General features: G+C 38.0%; 1 protein-coding gene across 1 annotated transcript in view; it reads right to left on the reverse strand.

Annotated features, from left to right (window-relative positions):
- Window positions 1-21,010, reverse strand: part of LOC117784746 — an 84,169-nt gene that overhangs the window by 38,178 nt on the left and 24,981 nt on the right. The window contains exon 2 of the mRNA XM_034622558.1: window positions 18,336-19,614. Coding sequence (XP_034478449.1) covers window positions 18,336-19,475 — 1,140 coding nt within the window. The 5' untranslated portion in view covers window positions 19,476-19,614. The remainder of the gene's footprint in view (window positions 1-18,335; window positions 19,615-21,010) is intronic.

Below are 21,010 nucleotides of genomic sequence, written 5' to 3' on the forward strand. Positions count from 1 at the left end.
AGTGTTGATCTAACCGAGACTAAATTCTGTTAAATTCGGTTCTTAACTGCACCTTCTAAGCTTACGGTTAACATCGTAATCATTGTTCACTAATATTCTACCAAATCACACTTGTAGTATGAATAAGCTAATTCAAATGCAAAGAGTTAACTTCATTACTAATAAATATGTTTGTTAATTGGGACGACGAAAAACATGAACAACAACAAAAAGAACAATAAGGAAATCCTCGTTTTGTTCCTTTCATTCCTTGCATCCCAATTTTATTTCTTCTAATTTTTATATTATTATATTAATAGCTTCACTACCGGCCCAAGGTGTAATTAGGAGCATAGCTTGCCGGACTGGCAAATAAAATGTAATTGTAATTTTGTGTGGACTCATTATACATTTTACTTTTATTTTATTTTGTAACTCTTCACATATTGAAAATCAGAAATGTTATTAATTTAAGGCAGCTCTATTTTTCCTTCCTTAATAAAAAATAAAGAAATAGACAATAAAACTAAAATCAATAATGTTTTATGGGCAATCGTACAGGGTATCATATTACCTCGCTCGACTGGAGTCTTTTCGACGGGTTTTTTTTACACTTGGTGTCACAACTTTTGACCCATTTTCAGCTAGGTACCAATAAATTGGGTACTAGAGTCTATTATATTTGTGACAATTATGGTACTTTACTTTGAACACCATTATCTCCGAGACTATAAAAGTTAGAACAATGATATAAAATTAAATACACAAGAGAAATTTTAAAGCTACAGCCTTGACACACAGGATAGAGCGACGAGTGCTGAGGTGCACTGAAAATTTCATCGAGATCGGTTAATAAACCAAAAAGATATTTGAGGAAATATAATATATGGAGGACATATAATCACCTGGATCTCAGAGACTATAAGAGCTAGAGCTACCGAATTCGGTGACAATACTGCTATGTTGCGCGCGCAGATCAAGTTTGCTATAGAATTTTGCCACGGCCCCCAACATTCCTGTAATCGACAAAAACTAAAATATCCAATTAGAAGACTACCATCTTTGGGATGTGTGCTAAAAATTTCAAAGGCAGTTTCTGTCGTTTACGAGCAAAGGGTCTCTTTTTTAACATTGGGTTTATTCGGCAGGTTTTTAGACCCCGTACTTAAAAAAAGTACAGGGGTCAATTGGGTTTGTTTTAACGAATATGTGCGTAACAGGCAGAATGAGACGTGGCAGACCCTATCAAGTATACATATTCTTGATTAGCATCAATAGCCGAGTCGATGTAGCAATGTCCGTCTGTCTGTCCGTCTGTCTGTCCGTCTGTATGAGCGCCAAGATCTCAGAGACTATAAGAGATAGAGACACCAAACTTGGTATGTAGGTTCCTCTATGTTGCAAGCAGATCAAGTTTGTTTCAAAATTCGGCCGCGCCCCCTTTTTCGCCCACAAATCAAAAAAAAAAAATTTCATATCCAAATTATAAGAACAATTTAAAAGCTAGTGACACCAAATTTGGTATGTAGATTCCTCTATCTTGCAGGCAGGTCAAGTTGGTTTCTTTTTTGAATCGGACCACTAAATCATATAGCGCCCATAGGAACAATCGGTCGAAAATCAAGTTTCATTATGAAAAACTTTTTTGTTTTATGAGATATCTAAATCAAACTGATACAATAAGCATATGACTTGGTTTTATATATCCTGTCCAAAGTTGGTTCAAATCGGACCGATCGAGTGAAAATCAAGTCTTAGTATGAACAACTTTTTTGTTTTTTGAGATATCGTAACCAAACTGATAGAATATACATAAAACATGGTTTTATATATCCTGTTTAAAGTTGGTTCAAATCGGACCACTATATCATATTGCTGCCAAACTGATTAAATTTGTGCGAGATTAGCACACATAACAATGATAAGGCTGTGTCTACGACACTATCCTCTGCACTATCTAGGTTCTGAACCCGCTGGCTGACCAAACGCTACTATATGTAAATCAAAACAAACGCGAACTTTGACATCGAATTTAACGCACTTATAGGGCGAATTTGCCAAAACGCCGTATTAAACGGGGAGGGAGCCCCCTTGTTATATACAAGTTTTATAACGTGACTCTCATCTGTCTGTCTGTGTTTCTGTGTGCATTCTTATGTATGCATGTCTTCTTAGTATGATTTACATGCCAAACTTTTAATGGTAAAAATTTGAGCCAAAAGGAAAATGTGTCGCTGGTGCTTCATCTCTAGAGGTGGTAGAGTGGGTTGCGTTAATATGTAAATATTGGATATAAGTACAAATTTGTTTCTTTTTATCATCTACCCTCGCTCTTAAATTCTTGACATTATTTGTAATACATTTGCGATTGGGACGAATGAATTTTCTTATACTTTTCTTTGAGAAGAATGCCTGTTTCTAAACATGTATGATACGCGCTCACTATAGCTGAAAAAATCTGAGCTAAAAAGGGGAAATGATAAAATCAAACATTTTTGGTTGATAAAACCGAGTTGAGCTGAACACTTCAATGTGCGCACTTGCATGAGTGCAGTGTTTTGGTTTTTTTCCTCTCAGCTTTCAGTTCCGTTTTCAGCTATAAGAGGCGCGAGGCCTTACTCAGTAATAAGCCGATAATTTGAATCAACTGCCATGATAAAAGCATTCTCACATAACAACCACTTAGTCCACCCTAACTTGTGTGCTACATTTTATGCAAACGAGGAAAGTTTCCACATTTCCAAAGCCCCAACTTTTTTTGTTTCAGAGATGAAGAGAGAGTCAGCGTCTGGATTATATGTAAAATTTTATTTGATTTCTTTGTCGTTTAAATTATCATTTCCTTTAAATAACTTTTTAAATTACGAAAATTACAGAAAAATATGTAATATTATTATAAAAATTTTTTAATACGTTTCGTCTTGGTGATCTTTAGTCATTTTGGTACGGTATAAATGTCGGAAGATAAATGTGCAATAGCTTTGCAAAAGCACACATAAAAAATATATTATAATTCTTGAATACAATTATTTAAGTCAGTTTGTCAATAAAGGCTATGGGTAAAGGCGATTAAACTCTGGAGCACACGAAAGCAAGACGGCTAAGCATTTTACGGTTCGGACTCATAGCCTGCAGTGGAGGTTTAACATTGGAGTAAATCAGCATGATTTTAATAAAATTATTTAAAAGTTGTATATTTACGAGCATCGAACTGGACCAGACGAAAGCAAAGAATGAGCAAAGCTCCAACTTAAGTTCAATAGGGTTTTTAACCGAAAATTGTTTGCCATTCGCTGGCAACTCGTCGAGGGCTTATTTAGTCTAAGACGCCCACACACAATGTAAAAGTTTGTTACGCAAAAAGTTGATGGGAAAATTTCAACTTTCTTTACACATATACGCTCAGTAAACGGAAAATATTTGTAACCAGTTGGAAATGGCGACGTTTTAATTTAATTTCGCAGCAGAGAGATAAATAGAGAAATGCAAATATGTAGATAAATAGAGATATTTTCGTGTTGCTGACGGGCATACAAAGTATTTGTTGTTAATATAAGAATAATTGTTAGAATTAGTTATTATAATTATTATTATAGAAAAATGCCAGCAACATGCAGTAAATTATTTAAGATTGTGGATAATTAATGAGCATTATTCCACTCCACCCCCTGCTCGCTTCGCTCGCCAACTCCCAGTTTACTTCGTTCGCCTGGGTCGCTCCGTTCACCTGGCTCGCTCCTTTGACAAGCAATTTATAATTTTTCCTTCTATGTTCTCCTTTTTCTTTTTGACTCTCATTTCATTTTTGTAATTTTTTTTGGAATAAACTCTGATTTGTCCTGAAAAAAATCTTTATTTTGCGGAATAGTCAACAGTAGGTTAGAAAATCGATTGTGTCATTACTATTTATTTTTAAAGGCGATTCGATATAGCCCTGTCCGTCTGTTTGAACGATTCGATCACAGAGACTATAAGAGCTAGGGACTTCAAACTTGGTACTTGTACTTTCCTTGATACCGTACTGTTTTTTTTTTTTTTTTGTATCTTACCTCTATATTATAAAGCTCTCATTGGATCGATAGATCGAAAACTAAAATTTAGTATGATATCAATATCCACTGCTGGATATCACCAAAGACAAAAAAGGTCAAGTTCGTGTCCAAATTTGAACAGGTAGCTTCGGAAACAACCATGTCCCCTTAAAAGCTGTGTGAGGTGGAAGTTCACAAAGTCTGTCTTTCGGTTTATCCATTTGTCCAGGTTTCGAATAAGCCTGTAGGTCCAGCGACCCTTTTCTGACGCATCCCATCTAGTTTGCCACTGCCTCAGACTTGTCTCTCTAGCGGCTTTAGCTATTTGGCGGAGCGCCACTTTGCTTCTCCGTGTACACCGTTTTTCTCTCCATCGCCAAGAGGTCGAGTGGTACCATACTCGCGATGTCTTCATATATGTCTTCACATTCGCCGCTTGTGACCACACTGGGGCTCCATACAGCATAGTGGCTTTCACCGCTGTCTGTAGCAGCAATCTGCGACCCTGTTTAGGCCCGCGTGTGTTAAGCATAATACGGTTCAGCGCCTGCTCAATCACTGCTGCTTTCTTTCCAGCGTACTCCAGATTCTCCCTTTAGCTCAATCTCTTAGAATATTTCGAAAACCAAAAATGAGCCAATTTCAATAAAGAAGTGCAACTGCGCCAACAGAAAAATACGCCAAGTGTGGCAACCGTGACTCCAGCACTCACCAATACAAATAAAATACAAATGCTAACAGTTGCCATTCACAGCGAACGAAAATTTAAATTTATTTTATTCATATTAAGAAATAGATAAGCCCAATTGATCTTATCAAAAAAAAAATTTATTACTGCGATGAACGTTATGGTCGCAGCCTGTTAACAACAGCTGTACCATCTGTTGAACAATTTTTATGCTGTTGCACTCCTACAACAGCTTTGACATCTGTTAAACAAACGTTATGATGTAGCCCCTTAATTTTGTTTTTGTGTGAGATTAATAGATAAAGCAAAGATTACAAAGCACAACAAACAGCAACAAAAATTCAGTATGTAGCAAAATATTAGTTTTGAACTCCATTTTGACGCACTTGCAGTTCGAATTTTCCAAAACGCCGTCTTATCAGGCAAAATCGAAATAGACATTCAATTACGTTGATATTTATTTTATAAGTAGATATAGGTTAAATAAGATTTAGTTTTAAATTTCATAATTTTCCGCTGGTTGGAACGACCGCCAGGTGCAAAATACTGAAGACCGTCTGTAGACGGTCTTGTCGGTTCAAGTGGAAAAAATTATGGCCGTTCGTTTGCATCACAAGGGAATATTGCACGTGACTTTTTGCGATAAGTTTTGGCTATTTTTTGCTTCTTCAGTGTATTTTTGAGTTGGTAATCACTTATATAACTATAATAATATGCAATTGAATTAAGTTTAAGTGACTATTATGAAATATATCAATTTATAAGCAGTTTTAAATTAAAGGTAACAGAAGAGCCCGGTACACCCAGCCCTTGTACCCGAGATTCGGGAAGATGGCGTGGGGCATTGGTAGCGTCTACCTTCGCCTCAAAAAACGTCACCCGGAGGACACCAATGCGCATACCCTTAAAGCTGGAGAGGTGGAGAAAGAGCTAGGTCTTAAATCCATCCTTGTAGCAGCCGAGGGTCTGACGATTGGCGACGAAATGGAGGATGCAGAGGACGGCGATCTGACGATTCTAGTCAACCCGTCATGTGAAGCAGACACCCAAGATGTTGAGTGTTTTGCAGATCAATCTGCATAAGAGCAGAACGGCATCGGCGGAGCTCCTTATAGCCCTGGAGCAAGGGTCCGCCGAAGTGGCTCTAGTCCAGGAACCATGGATTGCAGCTGGCAACATGGTGGCCGGACTAAAATCAACCTCACACAACGTTTTCTACGCACCTACGGTAAGCAGAACTAGAACCATCGTACTTGTACGAAAGGATATCCAAGCTTATCTTGTGTCAGATTACAGCACTGACAACCTGACTGTAGTGTTGCTGGAGAACGACAGGAAGCGCCTAATGGTGGCTTTTTGCTACATGGCACACGACAGACCGGCACCACCTGAGGAGCTAAGGAGACTGGCAGACGTAGCGAGCTCCAACGACCAGCATCTTGTCATTGGTACGGATGCCTATTCCCACCATCCGATGTGGGGAAGCCCAGATACCAACGAAAGAGGTGAGTCACTCCTTGATTTTATTCTATCAACTAACCTAGACATAGCAAAGGTGGGCGAGGTACATACGTATGTAGGGCCCACCTCGTCTAACGTGCTCGATTTAACACTAGCAACGGGCAATAGCAACTTGTTATCGGGATGGAATGTCCTCGAAGGACCATCCTTCTCAGATCCCAGGTACATTAAATTCGACTGTACCTTTAACCATATACATAAGGCAACGGCTTACAGAAACCCCCGGAGCACTAGCTGGGAAAAGTTTAAAGCAATAGCCACCAAGAAAATCGCCAAACCGGGTATCATAGAATCCGCTACGGATATTGAGGAGTCTCTAAAAACCATGTCCAAGAATCTCACAGATGCATTTTACGCATCGTGCCCACTTACAAAAACAAAAGGGAAAACCTGGTGCAACCCAGACCTCACAATTCAAAGGAATAACCTCAGAGAATTTGTCAAGATCGCCAAACAATCGGACGAAGAAATTGTACACGAGGAATATAAGCTCATGCTCAGAAGATATAAGACAGACAGGAACTTCTGCGCTGGAATCGAGAAAGTGACTGAAACAGTTAGACTGAGGAAGCCGCTCTCCAAGCAGCCCACTATTCAAAGTCAGCTTAAACTAGAAGAAGGCAAATGGGCGGAAGGCAGTGAAGAGACCCTAGAAGCTCTCATGTCAGCAGGAACGATGTGGGACGACTCATGCCGGAAAACAGCACGCCTAAACTAAAGGGAAATCAGTAGAAACTGCGCTACATTCACTAGAAGCATCTACCAGGTGTGCAAGTTTAAACTGTCGTTTTTGTTATGCAAAATAATCGCTTATTCCAGAAAAACTATACATTTTGTTCATCGTTTTGTACAATTGATGGAAAGAATGCCAAAAGAAATCTTCCCGTTTCGTTTACATCCATTCATCGACCCATTTTTGTATAACATCGAAATTAAAGGAGTGCTGCTGAGCCAGTACGCGTCGTATCGATAAGAACAAATGACGATCGGAAGGCGCCAAGTCTGGAGAATATAGCGGGGGAGGTAGGAGCTCCAAACCAAACGATGAAATTGTTTTCTTGACCACTTTAACTGAATGGGCCGGAATTTTGTCAATCTCCAAAATAATTTTTTTTTGGATTATATCCCATTTTTGTCGTTTTTCGCTAAATGCGTGGCTTAAATCGATCATATGTTATTGGTAACGGACGGCAATGACTTTTTCGCCTAATTTTAGAAGCTCGAGGTACACTCTCTTCTCATCTACCCAAACAAAGCATTTTCGTGATCTTTTTTTAAAAACATTAAATTCGCCACATTTAAAAGAAGAAAACCGCGTTTTTGTGGACATCTCTGGAGCATTCACTACAGCAATAACAGATTGTCTTAAAGCGACCAACACTCACCCAGCCATTATCCCCTGGATAAACAACCTCTTAGGTTGCAGGCGGATACATTCAGATTGGGGCAGTGCCTCTATAGTTAAAGGGGCACACAGAGGCACACCACAAGGTAGAGTTCTATCTTATATGGTGGTTGACAACCTAAGCAAGAGATTTGACAGGAGGGAGCCAAAAATAGCCGCCTATGCCGATGACATTGGCATAATTATTCTGGGTGTCTTTCCGTCGACCCTTAGCTCCGTTATGGAACACACACTCAGGGAGATATGTGAGGTGGCGGAAGGAGTCAGACTCGATATCAATGCGGATAAGACGGACCAAATTCTCTTCACAAAAAGATACAAGGTTCCGCAATGGATCGTCCTGAAAATTAACGAAGTTCGGCTAACACCCAAGACACAGGTCAGATATCTAGGCACGGTGTTGGATAGCAAACTGACATGGAGAGCCAATGTTGAGGAAAGGGTGAAGAAAGCCACCATTGCGCTATATGCTTCCAAGAAGATGTTAAGCTGCACGTGGGGTCCCTCACCTGCTCTGATGCATTGGATGCACATCTCGGCTGTGCGACAAACCCTGATGTACGGAATCTTAGTGTGGTGGCAAGCCTCCGAAAAGAAAACCTACGTTAAGCTAATGGAAAAGGTTCAGCGGCAGGCAATGCTCTTCACCAAAAGCACACTGAGATCCACACCCACCAAAGCACTCGTAACAATACTCGGAATCGAACCCCTGGATATCTACGCACAACTATCTGCGAAGTCAGTCCAATGCCTAGTAACGTGTGGTAACCTATCACTACAAGGTTACGGGCACAGCTCCATCGGGAGGAACATGGCCAGATCATCTGACTACTACAATCCATCACTACACACAATTGACATATTTGTCGACAGCCAGGCGGCAATAAGATCCATGCAGTCGTCAGTCGTAAGTTCCAAAAATGTCCTGGCAAGCAGGGAAGCACTCGATACATTTAGAATGACCAGTCAGTGTTTATCCTCTGGATTCCCAGCCACCAGGGTATTGATGGAAACAAAATGGCAGATGCTCTTGCAAAGGAGAGCGTCAGGCTGGACAGCACCAGCGTTACAGAAGACGTGCTGGTTTCACTGAGAACGCTACACAGTAATCAGGAGTGGACTAAGATTGACAGCAGGTGGCGAAACACAACCACCTGCAAGGTATCTAAATTTATGTGCAAGCAGCGCAACGCTAAGCTCAGCCACTACGTCATGCATCTTCCTCGGAAGAACTGCAGGCTACAGGTGGGCATATTCACCGGTCACTGCCTTGCGGCAGCGCATGCCATCAAGCTTGGTATCACCAACAATAATAGCTGCAGAAAGTGCGGTGAGTCTGGGGTCTTAGAGACCCTAGAACTGCAAGACAAGAGAGCTACTTGCCTTCGTCAAAAGAACATCAATCCTACAGGATTTCAAGATACCGTTATGATCATGACACACAAACTTCCGGATCTCTAAGGGCCTTACTGGCCTATGACTTGGCCCCGCGAGGGCCGTCCGGCTTAACCTAACCTAACCTAAGCAATTTTCTTATTTCAAATTTCGCAAAACGCCGTCTTATCTATATATGTAAAGTTCTTTGTTCAACTGACTGAGCATTGTACCGGCCAAACGGCTCAAGATACAAGCTTGAAATTTTAACACAACCCGATTATGACAAATTGATTGGCGTTTAAGACGGCGTTTTGGCAAAATCCCCCTACAAGTGCGTTAAATTCGATGTCAAAGTTCGCGTTTATTTTGATTTACATATAGCAGCGTTTGGTCAGGCAATGGCCTCAGTACCTACGTGGTGCAGAGGATGGTGTATAGATGGCGCAAGAGGTCTTTTTTACTTTATTAATATTTTTTAAAATCAAAAACAAAATATTGCAACATTTTGCATTTTTGTTGTTGTTTGTTATGCTGCTTTATCATTGTTATTCTTTTTATAAATCTCGCACAAAATCCCAAAAGACTGCAACATAAAATTTGTTTAACAGATGCCAGAACTGCTGTTAACAGGCTGTGTTAATAGATGATTTAAATAAAATATTTTTTTCTTTTTAAATTTTTCTTATCAAAAACAATGTGTTGCTACATTCCGTATTTTTGTTGTTGTTTGTCTTTGGTTTTGTTTAAACCAAAGAAAACTAAACCCAGGGCTGCAGCATATCATATTCTCTTAGCAGCTGTTAAAGGTTATGTACGGAAAGCAAGAATTGATTTAGAACTGATTCAATTCGATTCTGGTTTATTTGATACTGCGGGCTCCAAATGCATGAACAGTATTCCAGGATGGGACGAACTAAAGAGACGTAAAGGAGTTTAGTGTTGAAAGTATCGTTAAATTCTTTCGACCAACGTTAAATAAAACCAAGTACTCCCTTGGCGTCATAAACTATAGTGGAGATGTGCAAATTAAAGCAAAATTTGCAATCAAATAAAACTCCAAGATCCTTTACAGATTTTATACGTTGCAAAGGGGAATTGTCAATCGTATAAGAACCTAAATAGGGCCTAGTTCGACTAAATGTCATGAACATACACTTTGAACAATTGAGATACAACTTATTGGCCGAGCACCATAGTTGCATAGCGTTCAAATCGTTTTGCAGACGATTATACTGGTACATCATGTCGCTGTCTTTTTCGCTGTTTCTCTCACTGCAAAGCACAGCACTGCACTGCACTGTTTGCTCTCCAATTTTGTAGAGCCATGTGTCATAATTAAAAATTCAGCAAATTACAGCCACAAATGCTAAACCCTTGTTGTGAATTGTGCACATCCCCCTAGTCGCAACGGCAGCGACATGCTTCAAATGTATCCAACATGTTGATGCGACGAGACTTTTGGCTTCGACTACTCATGACGATGACGATGGCGACGACCCCAATTTCGCACTTAACAGCACAGCAAACCGCATTAAGCTACTTGTGGTGAGTGTAACAATGTTGCAATGCCGAAGGCGTAACAGACGATGCAACTATGGGAACGAACAATTTTTTTCTATTTTGAATTCTGTTAAATATTTATCACCATTTGATTGAGTCTTGTGGAATATCATGAATTCAATGTATTTATTACAAGTCCAATAAGATGATTAAAGTCATCTAGGTAAAAGGTCTAAATCGACAGAAATGATTGATTATTCAAAGTTTGCAAGTGAGTTTTGTTTAATGCTAAATTTTTTTTTTTAATTTAGCGTTATCAATGCAATTTACTAAAGTTCTTGTTTTGCAATTTACTGAAGTTCTTGTTTCGATCTCTATATTTATTAGTTGTTGTAATTATTTTCGACAAGCACCAAATACAGAGCAAAGTCCTTAAAATTGCCTACTAATCCTATTCATAAGGAAAACCAAGAATAAACAAGGGGGCTCCGACCCCTGCTAGCTTCGCTCACCTACCCCCGACTCGCTTAGCTCGCGGTGAGGTGCGGCAACAGTCGAGCACGCTCGACAGTAGGATACCCTTAGCCCATGTACTCATTTTCAAAAGTTGATTTTCGACCAATAGTTCCTATGGAAATTATATGACTTATAGAGAAAAATTAAATTAACTTAAATGCATATTCTAACAGCTTTGATTAGATATCTCAAAAAACAAAAAACATTTTCATACTAAAAGTTGATTTTTGACCGATCGGTTTTATGACAGCTTCGACCAGAATGGACAAAACCAAGTTAAATGCATATTCTATCAGTTTGGTTAAGATATCTCATAATAAGTCTTCATTTTTGATTGAGCGTCTCTATTGCATCTATATGATATAGTGGCTCGACTTTTACCAAACTTATTCAGGATGTATAATACCAGAAGATGCATATTCTCTCAGTTTGGATCTGATAACTCAAAAAACAAAAAACTTCTTCATACTAAAACTTCATTTTCGATGTATCGTTCCTATGGCAGCTATATTTTCAATGGGCTCAGGGTATAAAAATGACACACGCGAAACTATGAACAACTTTCGGTTTTCTTAAATCACTGTGTTTATCACTGTAGACTACGTTATTAATGCACCACTGAACTAATATATCACTCGGTATTATATTAAGCGTATTTAAAATTAATTAGAAATTGATAAATCGCATATCGTAATCGTAATCGCTTGGAATCGATGTAGAATGTGTCAAGCAAAAGTAGCCACAAACCACAACTTTGCTCAGCCTGCACTCTGACAGCACTCTGGCAGCACCCATATTCCTCTCTTAGTCTCTCCCTCTCATGCAACAAATTCGAGCCTGCCAAACAAAGGCTGCTGCAGTGCGCACCAAATTTGTAATAAAAGACAATGTCCAATTTTATGAGATTTTTAAAGCGGAAAATGTTAAGTTTTTTTTACAATGATAATAAGCAGATACTTATTATATATATGTGTGAGGAATCGGAAATATTAATAATTAAAATTATTATTTTGCAGCTTTCAGTGATCGGCAAAGATGCAAAAAGTAGTGCTGCAAAATGATCGCTTTTCCTCTCATGCAATTTCATGCATAGCAATCAGCTTCTGTCCGACTATATTGAAAATTGTGACGTCATACGGAATTTTGCCATGCAAAAATACATATTTATATATTAACACAATTATATTTTAATCTAATTGTATATTTGTATATACATATATTATACATCAACAATTTCATTACATGATATTGATGATATCATCACTTATCGCTCGATTCTTACTCTGTACCCAAAAAAAAATGGGTACTATTTCGGACTGGCTTTGTGCGCGTCTTGCATATGAACATATCATGCTGTCTCGCTCGCACGTTCAAATTGCCATGCAAATGTTATTATTGAATTAAATGTAATTCCGAAATATCTTCTCTATTTATGGGTCAATAGCTTTGAAATGTTTAGGGTCGTTTAATAGACTTACTTTCCACCTGATTGTTCAGTTAAGAAATGATATCTTAAAAATTGCGCCTGTAAATCATTTTGTGCGATTTGTGGGCGAAGGGGGCGTGGCATCCAAAATAAGAAACAAACTTGACCTGCGTATGCGTATCCAGGAACCTACATAAAAAGTTTGAAGTCTCTAGCTCTTATAGTCTTTGAGATCGACGCGTTCAAACAGACGGACAGCCGGACAGACAGACGGACAGGGCTAGATCGACTCGGCTGTTGATCCTGATCAAGAATATATATACTTTATGGTGTCTGTCACGCCTCCTACTGCCTGTTACATACATTCTGCCAAACGCATTATATCCTATTTTGCCCATTATCAATGGGCTCAGGGTATAAAAACCTCTCATTGCGAACTTCTAAAACTTATTTAATTGTAAACAAAAAAATTATTGTAATTTATTTATAGTTTTGATGTAATAAATTATAATTTACGATAGTTTTGTGAACATAGTTTTAATCGCTTTGTCGCAAAATGTATTACACACGTTAAATTTAATAAAAGATACTTCAGGTAGATTAAAAAATATTTTTTTTCGGATGGGTGTCAACCCTTTTTTTGTGGTAGCTCTGCAAAGTCGGCTGATTTTTCATAAAGCGTGCTTTTGAAATTTGGCGCACAATGTTTGGTGACTTTTAATAGCTAATAAATAAGCAAAACTGTTAAAAGTGAAATCAGTTTGATATGGATAAAAATTCCTGAGGTATTTAAAATATATATCTGCTGTCATAATTAAATTTATATGTGTTGTGTTGTTGTTGTCCACTGTTATTGTTGGTATATTTTTTTACTCAAAAATCTCAACAAAGAAGTTGTGTTCCGTGGACTATTACTTTTGTGGTGCACGCTGGTGCAAGCAACTAAGGATGACAAGTTTTTTGTTAAGGTCTATAGTCTATAATGTAATTATCCTTTTTTGCTAATTTTTGCTCCTTTCCTTGCAGAAAGTATCTTTACTTGGCCAAATTGACACATTTTTTTTTTTAATCTTGCTTAATATGGGTAAAACTTGTACAAAATTTCAAGTGCATAGTTTCACTTTTAAAGTCTTGGCAATATGTCAAATTTATTGCCCAGAGCCGATTGGGGGTGGGGTGGTCAAATTTCCAAAAAATATTTTTTTAAAACTATTTTAGGCTATCTAACTTACACAAAAAATTTTAAGTCTCTAGCTTCATATTTAGAGTTTATGACGCCTAAATCGAAAAATCGATAATAGTGCATTGGGGAAAATATTGTTTTACAAAATCAAATTTATTAAATGCTTTCATTTCTCAGTAGAAATTCTTCAATGAACAGGATATGGAGAATCTGGTTAATGGTTAAAGTCTATATTGCTTAAGACTCTTTTTTTGCAATTAGAAATGAACTGTTAATTAAATTCGATTGTTAAAGAACTTTATTGAAAAATTCGAATGCTTAAAATTTAATTCAACTCAATTGGGTGGGATAAATTGGAATTTATATTTAGATTACTTAGAATATGTGTAACATATAATTTTATTCTATGCAATCTTTGCCCGATGGTCGAGGTAAAAATAGAATTGGCTTCAAATCAAAAGAAGATGTTATAAATAATAAGATGATATTGTATTGTTTTTCATTTATATTTTTTTTTTAATTGTTTTTTTTTTATTACTTTTTTTTACTTTGTTTTTTTTCTTTTAATTTATATTGTATCAAATTTTTGTTTTATTTATGGCAGTTCTAGTGGTGTTCGAACCCGGGCCCCCGAACTAAAAAGTTTTGCCACACTTGTCTGCCACACTCGGCGACTCTAACCATTGAGTCAAGGAAGCTGAATTTTTTTGCTTAACAATAATGTAGCAATTGATTTCAATTTTATGTTTCGAAAAAGCAGCGGTCAGTTGACGCCGGCAGAATTAGTACAACACTAACAATAAAACGTCAAAAAAAATGGCAACAACATCAAGTAAACGTTAGGGAAAATCACAAACAGGGAATTTCAGTTCCACTGGGTTACTATGGAAAGAATTAATGAATTGGTAAAATTTATTCAATTAAATTAAAGTTCTATGTTTTTACTGGCAATTTTAAAATTCGATTTTGAACTCTATGCACGTGAAATGAAAATGATTTTATTTTCTAAAACGCTGTATCATGAATTGATGATACGATATAAAAGCAACATCTGTAAAAACTAGTGGGCCGGTGCTACAGTCGAGCACACTCGACTGTCGGAGACCCCGTACTTACTATGGCAAAAACTAATAATGGAAAAAATTAAAAAATATTTAGTTAACTTAAATGCATATTCTATCATATTGGTTACAATGTCTCATAAAACAAAAAAGTTTTTCATACTAAGACTTAATTTTCACCCGATTGGTAATATGACAGCTATATGATATAGCGGGTCCGATTTGAACCAACTTCAGTAAGGATGTATAAGACTAACTTAAATGCGTATTCTATAAGTTTGGTTATGATATCTCATAAAACAAAAAAGTTTTTCATATTAAGTCTTGATTTTTGGCCGATTTGTTCTATCACAACTATATGATTTAGTGGACCGATTTGAACCAACTTCAGTCAGGATATAAAGGACTAACTTAAATGCATATTTTATAAGTTTGGTTATGATATCTCATAGAACAAAAAAGTTTTTCATACTAAGACTTGATTTTCGGCCGATTGGTTCTATGACAGCTATATGATATAGTCGACCGATTTGAACCAACTTCGGTCAGGATATATAAGACTAACTTAAATGCACATTCTATAAGTTTGGTTGTGATATCTCATAAAACAAAAAAGTTTTTTATACTAAGACTTGATTTTCGCCCGATCGGTCCTATGTCAGCTGTATGATATAGGAGTCCGATTTGCACCAACTTCGGTCATGAATTAAAAGAACAACCCAGATTCATATGCTGTAAGTTCGGTTAAGATACATATCTTAAAGACTTGATTTCCGTACGGCATCCATACCGAGTTTGAAGTCTCTAGCTCATATAGTCTCTGAGATCCACGCGTTCAGACAGACAGACAGACAGACAGACAGACGGACAGACAGACAAACGGACAGACGAACATACAGATGAACGGGCAGACAGACGAACATGGCTAAACTCACTCGGCTGTTGATACTGATCGAGAAAATATATACTTTTGGGGGTCTGCCACGCCTCCTTCTGCCTGTTACGTCATTCTGCCAAACACATTATAACCTTTTTCTTTACTATTTTTAAAAACAATTGATTTTGTGAGCCCGTAGGTACCGCTTTTTGTAAAGCGTTTTTCTTTCAGTTTTTAATTCAACGGATCCTATTATTAAAAGTTGGCAGCACTGCTGTTAACACACCTCCTAACTTGCCTTTGGGCGAGACTCTCATTCTCATAGCGTTGTTGTCGTCTCATAATGCACTTGCCTGACCTTGAATGCTTATTGAATTTAAAACTCAAGAATTTAAAGCTTAGAAAATGTTCAGTTTCCCAAACAACTTTTTAATCAAATAATGCATAATACTCTCATTAGTCTTCGTGAATTTTTAGCTAGCTCGCGCCCTTGAGTGAAGCTTAGCAGTTTCAAGAGTCAAGGTATCGGAAAAGAGAAGCCAAAACGTCACCTCATGGTCATATCGTAGATCCGATTGGGCAGTAGCGCAGGCCCGACAGTTGGAATTCAAATATGTCCAACAGTTGGCTCCACTCCATTGCTTATCCGGTCAGTCAAGCAAAATCTCTTCGTTGCTCTTTGACTCTGACTTAGGCCGAAGATGCCCTTGCCGAACACTGTATAAAATTTTCGAGTAATTGTTTCAATGACAATATCGGTCAAGCTACCCAGAAGCATATTCTCTAAGATTGGTTGATATATTTCAAAGAACAAACAAGTTTTTCAAACCAAGACTGGATTTTCGACCGATGGTTCCTAGGGAAGCAATAGGATATAGTGGTCTGATCTAAAAATAAAAACAAACTTTTTACAAACTTTGAAATCTCTAGCTCTTATAAAGGGTGTTTTTTCTAGAGGTATAGAGCTTCGAATTGAAATAAAACACTAGAATATCTTTTGAATATCCATCAATTTGGCTTTATTGGAAGGATAATTTTATGCCATTAATCTTTAAATATGATTTCTGGCATGTGGTCGCCGCGGCTGGTTCGAATATAGCCAAGTCTAGATGTCAAATTTTCAAGCACTTTTTCGAGCATTTGTGGTCGCATGTCGGCAATAACGCGACGAATGTCTGCTTTCAAGTCCCCTAACGTTTGTGGTTTGTTGGCGTAGACGAGCGACTTAACATTTCCGCAAGAATATAGTCCAATGGTGTCAAATCACACGATCTTGGTGGCCAATTGACAGGTCCATTCCGCGAAATTATGCGCTCATCAAATTTTTCCTTCAATAAATCGATTGTGACGTGCGCTGTGTGGCATGTAGCGCCGTCTTGTTGGAACCATATCTCATCCACATTCATGCCAACCAATTCGGGAACAAAATAGTCGGTTATCATGGCTCTATACCGGTTTCCATTAACGGTACCTGACTCTCCAGCATCATTTCGGAAGAAGTATGGCCCAATGACTCCACCAGACCATAGAGCACACCAAACAGTCAGTTTTTGTGGATGTAATGGCGTCTCAAGGGTCTCATGTGGATTATCTTCACTCAAAATACGGCAATTTTGCCAAAAATGAGCCTCATCACTGAACAAAATTTTGCGATGAAAATCAGCATTTTCGGGCCATACACCTAAATCACGAAAATCTTCCACAAAGTTGATGGACAAAGCTCCAATTGTTGTGCACGGTGGCGAATCGATTCATTCGGGTCCTCTTCAACACTTTGCTCTACAGCGGCACTTGTTTCTTCGGTGCGCACTGTTCAACGTCTCTGCGGATGCGTATTATCACATAGAGTAAACGTAGTACGAAAACGATCCATGGTTAACCAAATTAATTGCTCTGATGGACGGACGATTATGTCGACCATAAAATGGACCGCAAGCTCCGGTAAACTTCGCGAACTGAACCATTATTTTCGAAATAAATTTGCACAATTTGCAAGCGTTGTTCTTTTGTCAATCTGTTCATGATAAACTGTCAACCAAACTGAACATAATTGACATTAGAGTTGCCAGATTTAACAAAAAAAATGTCAGCTTTATCTCTACTCGAAAGACCAACCTCTAAAAAAACACCCTTTAGTTTCTAATATTGAAGCTTTCAAACAGACGGAACATCGGACAGACAGTTAGGCAGACGGATGGGGCCAAATCGACTCGGCTGATGATACTGATAAAAAATATATTTTGTTTATTGAGTCTTAAACGCCTCCTTGTGCCTGTTACTTCATTCACAAAAACACATGATACCCTTTTATTAATGGGCACACATTTTTTTAAGTGTTTTTTATTTCGTCCGATCTATCATGTATTAGAAAGAAATTCTTACTAAGAATATTTAATTTATTTCTTGGGATATCTCAACCATTTGATATAGTTCTATTCATTCTGACCAATTTAAAAATTTAATTTTTGAAAGACAATTTCTTATTTGTACACAAAAGCAGCGTGCTCAATAGAAATGTTAATTAGATTCCATTGAGAAGTTTAACTCTCGTTTCGCTTCAAATAAAAAAACTGCATAAAACACATTAATTAAATTTATCTGCAATGACGTCGTTTTGTTCAACTTTGACTAGACACTTTCCTGTTTGCATCTGCACTTAGCCAATTGGCAACTTGAAGAGCTGCGAATACTAATTGCCCTTAAAAGCCAGCATGCGATGGCCAATTTAGTTGGTGAATTACGAGAACAAAGATTCACTGATGACTACTTACCAAAGCTTTGTGCTCCTTGATGGGCGTGACGTTTATCACAGTTTGGTTGAGAATGTTCTTGATGTTGTTGGTGGTGCTGTTAACGCTACTGATACTGCAATGGCGACGAAGTCCATAAACCGTTTGCTGTTCTTCGTGTGAGATGCCAAAGATGAACGGTCCGGTCGATGAAACAGTAGGAACAGTCCCCGCTTGACTGCCTACAAAATTCACATTGCGACGCGTGCAAAAGTCATCCTCAAAACGTGACGACGAGTGTGGCAGGCAATGTGTGTGACTTTGCGATTGTGTAAGTTGTTGTTCCAGGTAATAATCAGCATTTTGATAGCTAACATTGCCATAACGCGGTGGCGGTGAACCATTTGCTGCAGAGTTGGAACTACAATTCGATTTCGTTGTAGCCGTCGAGCTGGTGGAGGATGAGATTGCCTTTAAGGACTGCTTTCGCTCCTGCTGCCGACTGTCGAAACAAAAGTCACTGGACTGCACCTGGACTGTTGGCGATGGCGGGCTACCATACGGATATCCAATGTGGGCACCCTGCAGATGTTGGTTGTATTGTTGAGAGAGCGCATCGAAGTCGTTGAAGCCGTGTAATCCCTTAACGCTATCGCGCTTCTGTTGCTGTACATAGGGCGATACGTAAGCGCTACCGGTGGCATCGGTGACATTACGCTGCGGTGGCAAAGGTGGCGCTGGCGGTGGTATGCCTGCCATTGGTGTAGCTGATGTTGTTGTTGTTGACTGTTTGTTCTTTCCACCAGCCATTACCAGCATGAGCTGAGGACGACAATCGCCAAGCAGTGGACGCTGTGAGTTGTTGTATGGATGATTACGTTGCATGCATCTCGAATTTAGCAACGTGTTGTCGTCGTAGTCGTCAACAAGCTCATCGTTGCTGCATCCGTAGCTGTGTCCATAGATGGTCATCGCTGTTGTTGGCTGATCAAGATGATGATCGTAGTACTTGATAAGCTTCATGTTTGCGTTGGGTGGCGGCGGCTGCTGTTGTAAATTGTGTCCACTGTGACCATGATGGAAACTATTACCAACGACACTGTCAGTTTCATTGCCAGCGCTGTTGCTGTTGGATTTGCTGCTGCTGCTTCTGCCAAAGAGTTTGGCCAATTTGACAGTCATATTTGTGAGACGTTTGCTTCAGCCAGAAAACTTTTTTAATTAAAATGTTGCCCCAACACCAAAGATATGGACAGTTGCCAAGTTCCACAGTTTCTGTTGCAGTTAGGGATCTAATTTCACTCCAGTTTTATTCGTCCTGCTGAAAAATCAGAGAACAAATATTAAAGATGTAGTTTAACTATCTTCGCAAAAATCGATATTTAATGTTTAAATATGTAATTTCATTTCTTATCCTTTCAGTTTTATAATAAAATTTATATAGCATTTATTTTAACTTTGAATTCAAATCAGTTACCTATATTTTATTGTATTTTAAAATTGGAATTACTTTTTGTCAACTGCACTTAAATTTACGTTGCAACGGGGTCGTGTCAATCGTATATAAACCTAATTAGGGATTTGTGCGACTAAATGGCATGTACATTATAGTGGATCGATTTTTATGGGCCCAAGAAAATTAAAAAGTACGTAGTCTACGGTAATTTATAAGATGTTTTCATCAAAAAAACATTTCTCTTAAATCAATTCCTAGTCCCTGCTGTTAGAGTCGAAAAATTACTTCTCTTTTTTCATTTTTAGCGGCCTCCATAGCCCTTTAAGTTAAGTATTTCTACTAAAAAATTAAAGAATTTCATAAAATTTATTTTTTTAAATAATATTACCTCAAAATATCAAGTGGAATACTTAAGTCTTAAGCATTCAAGCAATATCAAAGATGACTTGGCCGAATCGGTCGATGATAGTTGAATACAGTTGAATATAGTAATTAAAAAAAATAAACTTAAATAAACTACTTGAAATAAATGGTTAATATGGTTAATTATAAATTTTCTTTATTATTTCCATTTTTATTAAAATAATCGTATGTAATACATTTTGAGACAAAGCTATCAAAAGTATGAGCACACAAGTATCGAAGGTGTAGAAAATCATTTATTATAAACTATAACTATAAAACTATACATTTTGTACAACATTTTTTTTTTTTTGGTAACAATTAAAAAACTTCAACATTTATCTGCTGTTAAAATTTGGAAGCGATGTATTCACCCTAGCTTGCGAAAACTAAAAAAACACATCTCCTAAACAGTTTATTTTTTGTAACTTACGATATTTTGCAAAAAGGGGTCAATATGGGCAATTCTCTAATGTCAAATTTGACATTTGTACGCATTCAAAGTGGAAACAAACATATGCCAAAAACATTTTTTTCTTTTAATTGGACAAAAGGCGAAACGCTTTTGATTACCCAAATAATTGGGGCTAAGGTTTATTTTAAGCAATTGTTAGTTTTTAAATGCGACAAATGCGACGTGAATGGCATTCTCATCGTTCGCCATCTACCAAGCAACGCTTTAAAGATGCTTTACGCAGGCTTAGCAAAGCTCTAAAGCGAGAAGAAGCAAATGCCCAACGCCGCTACAAAGAGCAACTATCGCCAACCAGTACCAAGCATCCTTGGTGGAGGGCTCACCCAACGCTGAGAGCGCTGATCGGAACTCCTCAGGCTGCTGGGCCCGTAGCAACAAAGACAG

Source organism: Drosophila innubila, chromosome X, assembly GCF_004354385.1.
Source record: "Drosophila innubila isolate TH190305 chromosome X, UK_Dinn_1.0, whole genome shotgun sequence".
Classification (NCBI taxonomy): domain Eukaryota; kingdom Metazoa; phylum Arthropoda; class Insecta; order Diptera; family Drosophilidae; genus Drosophila; species Drosophila innubila.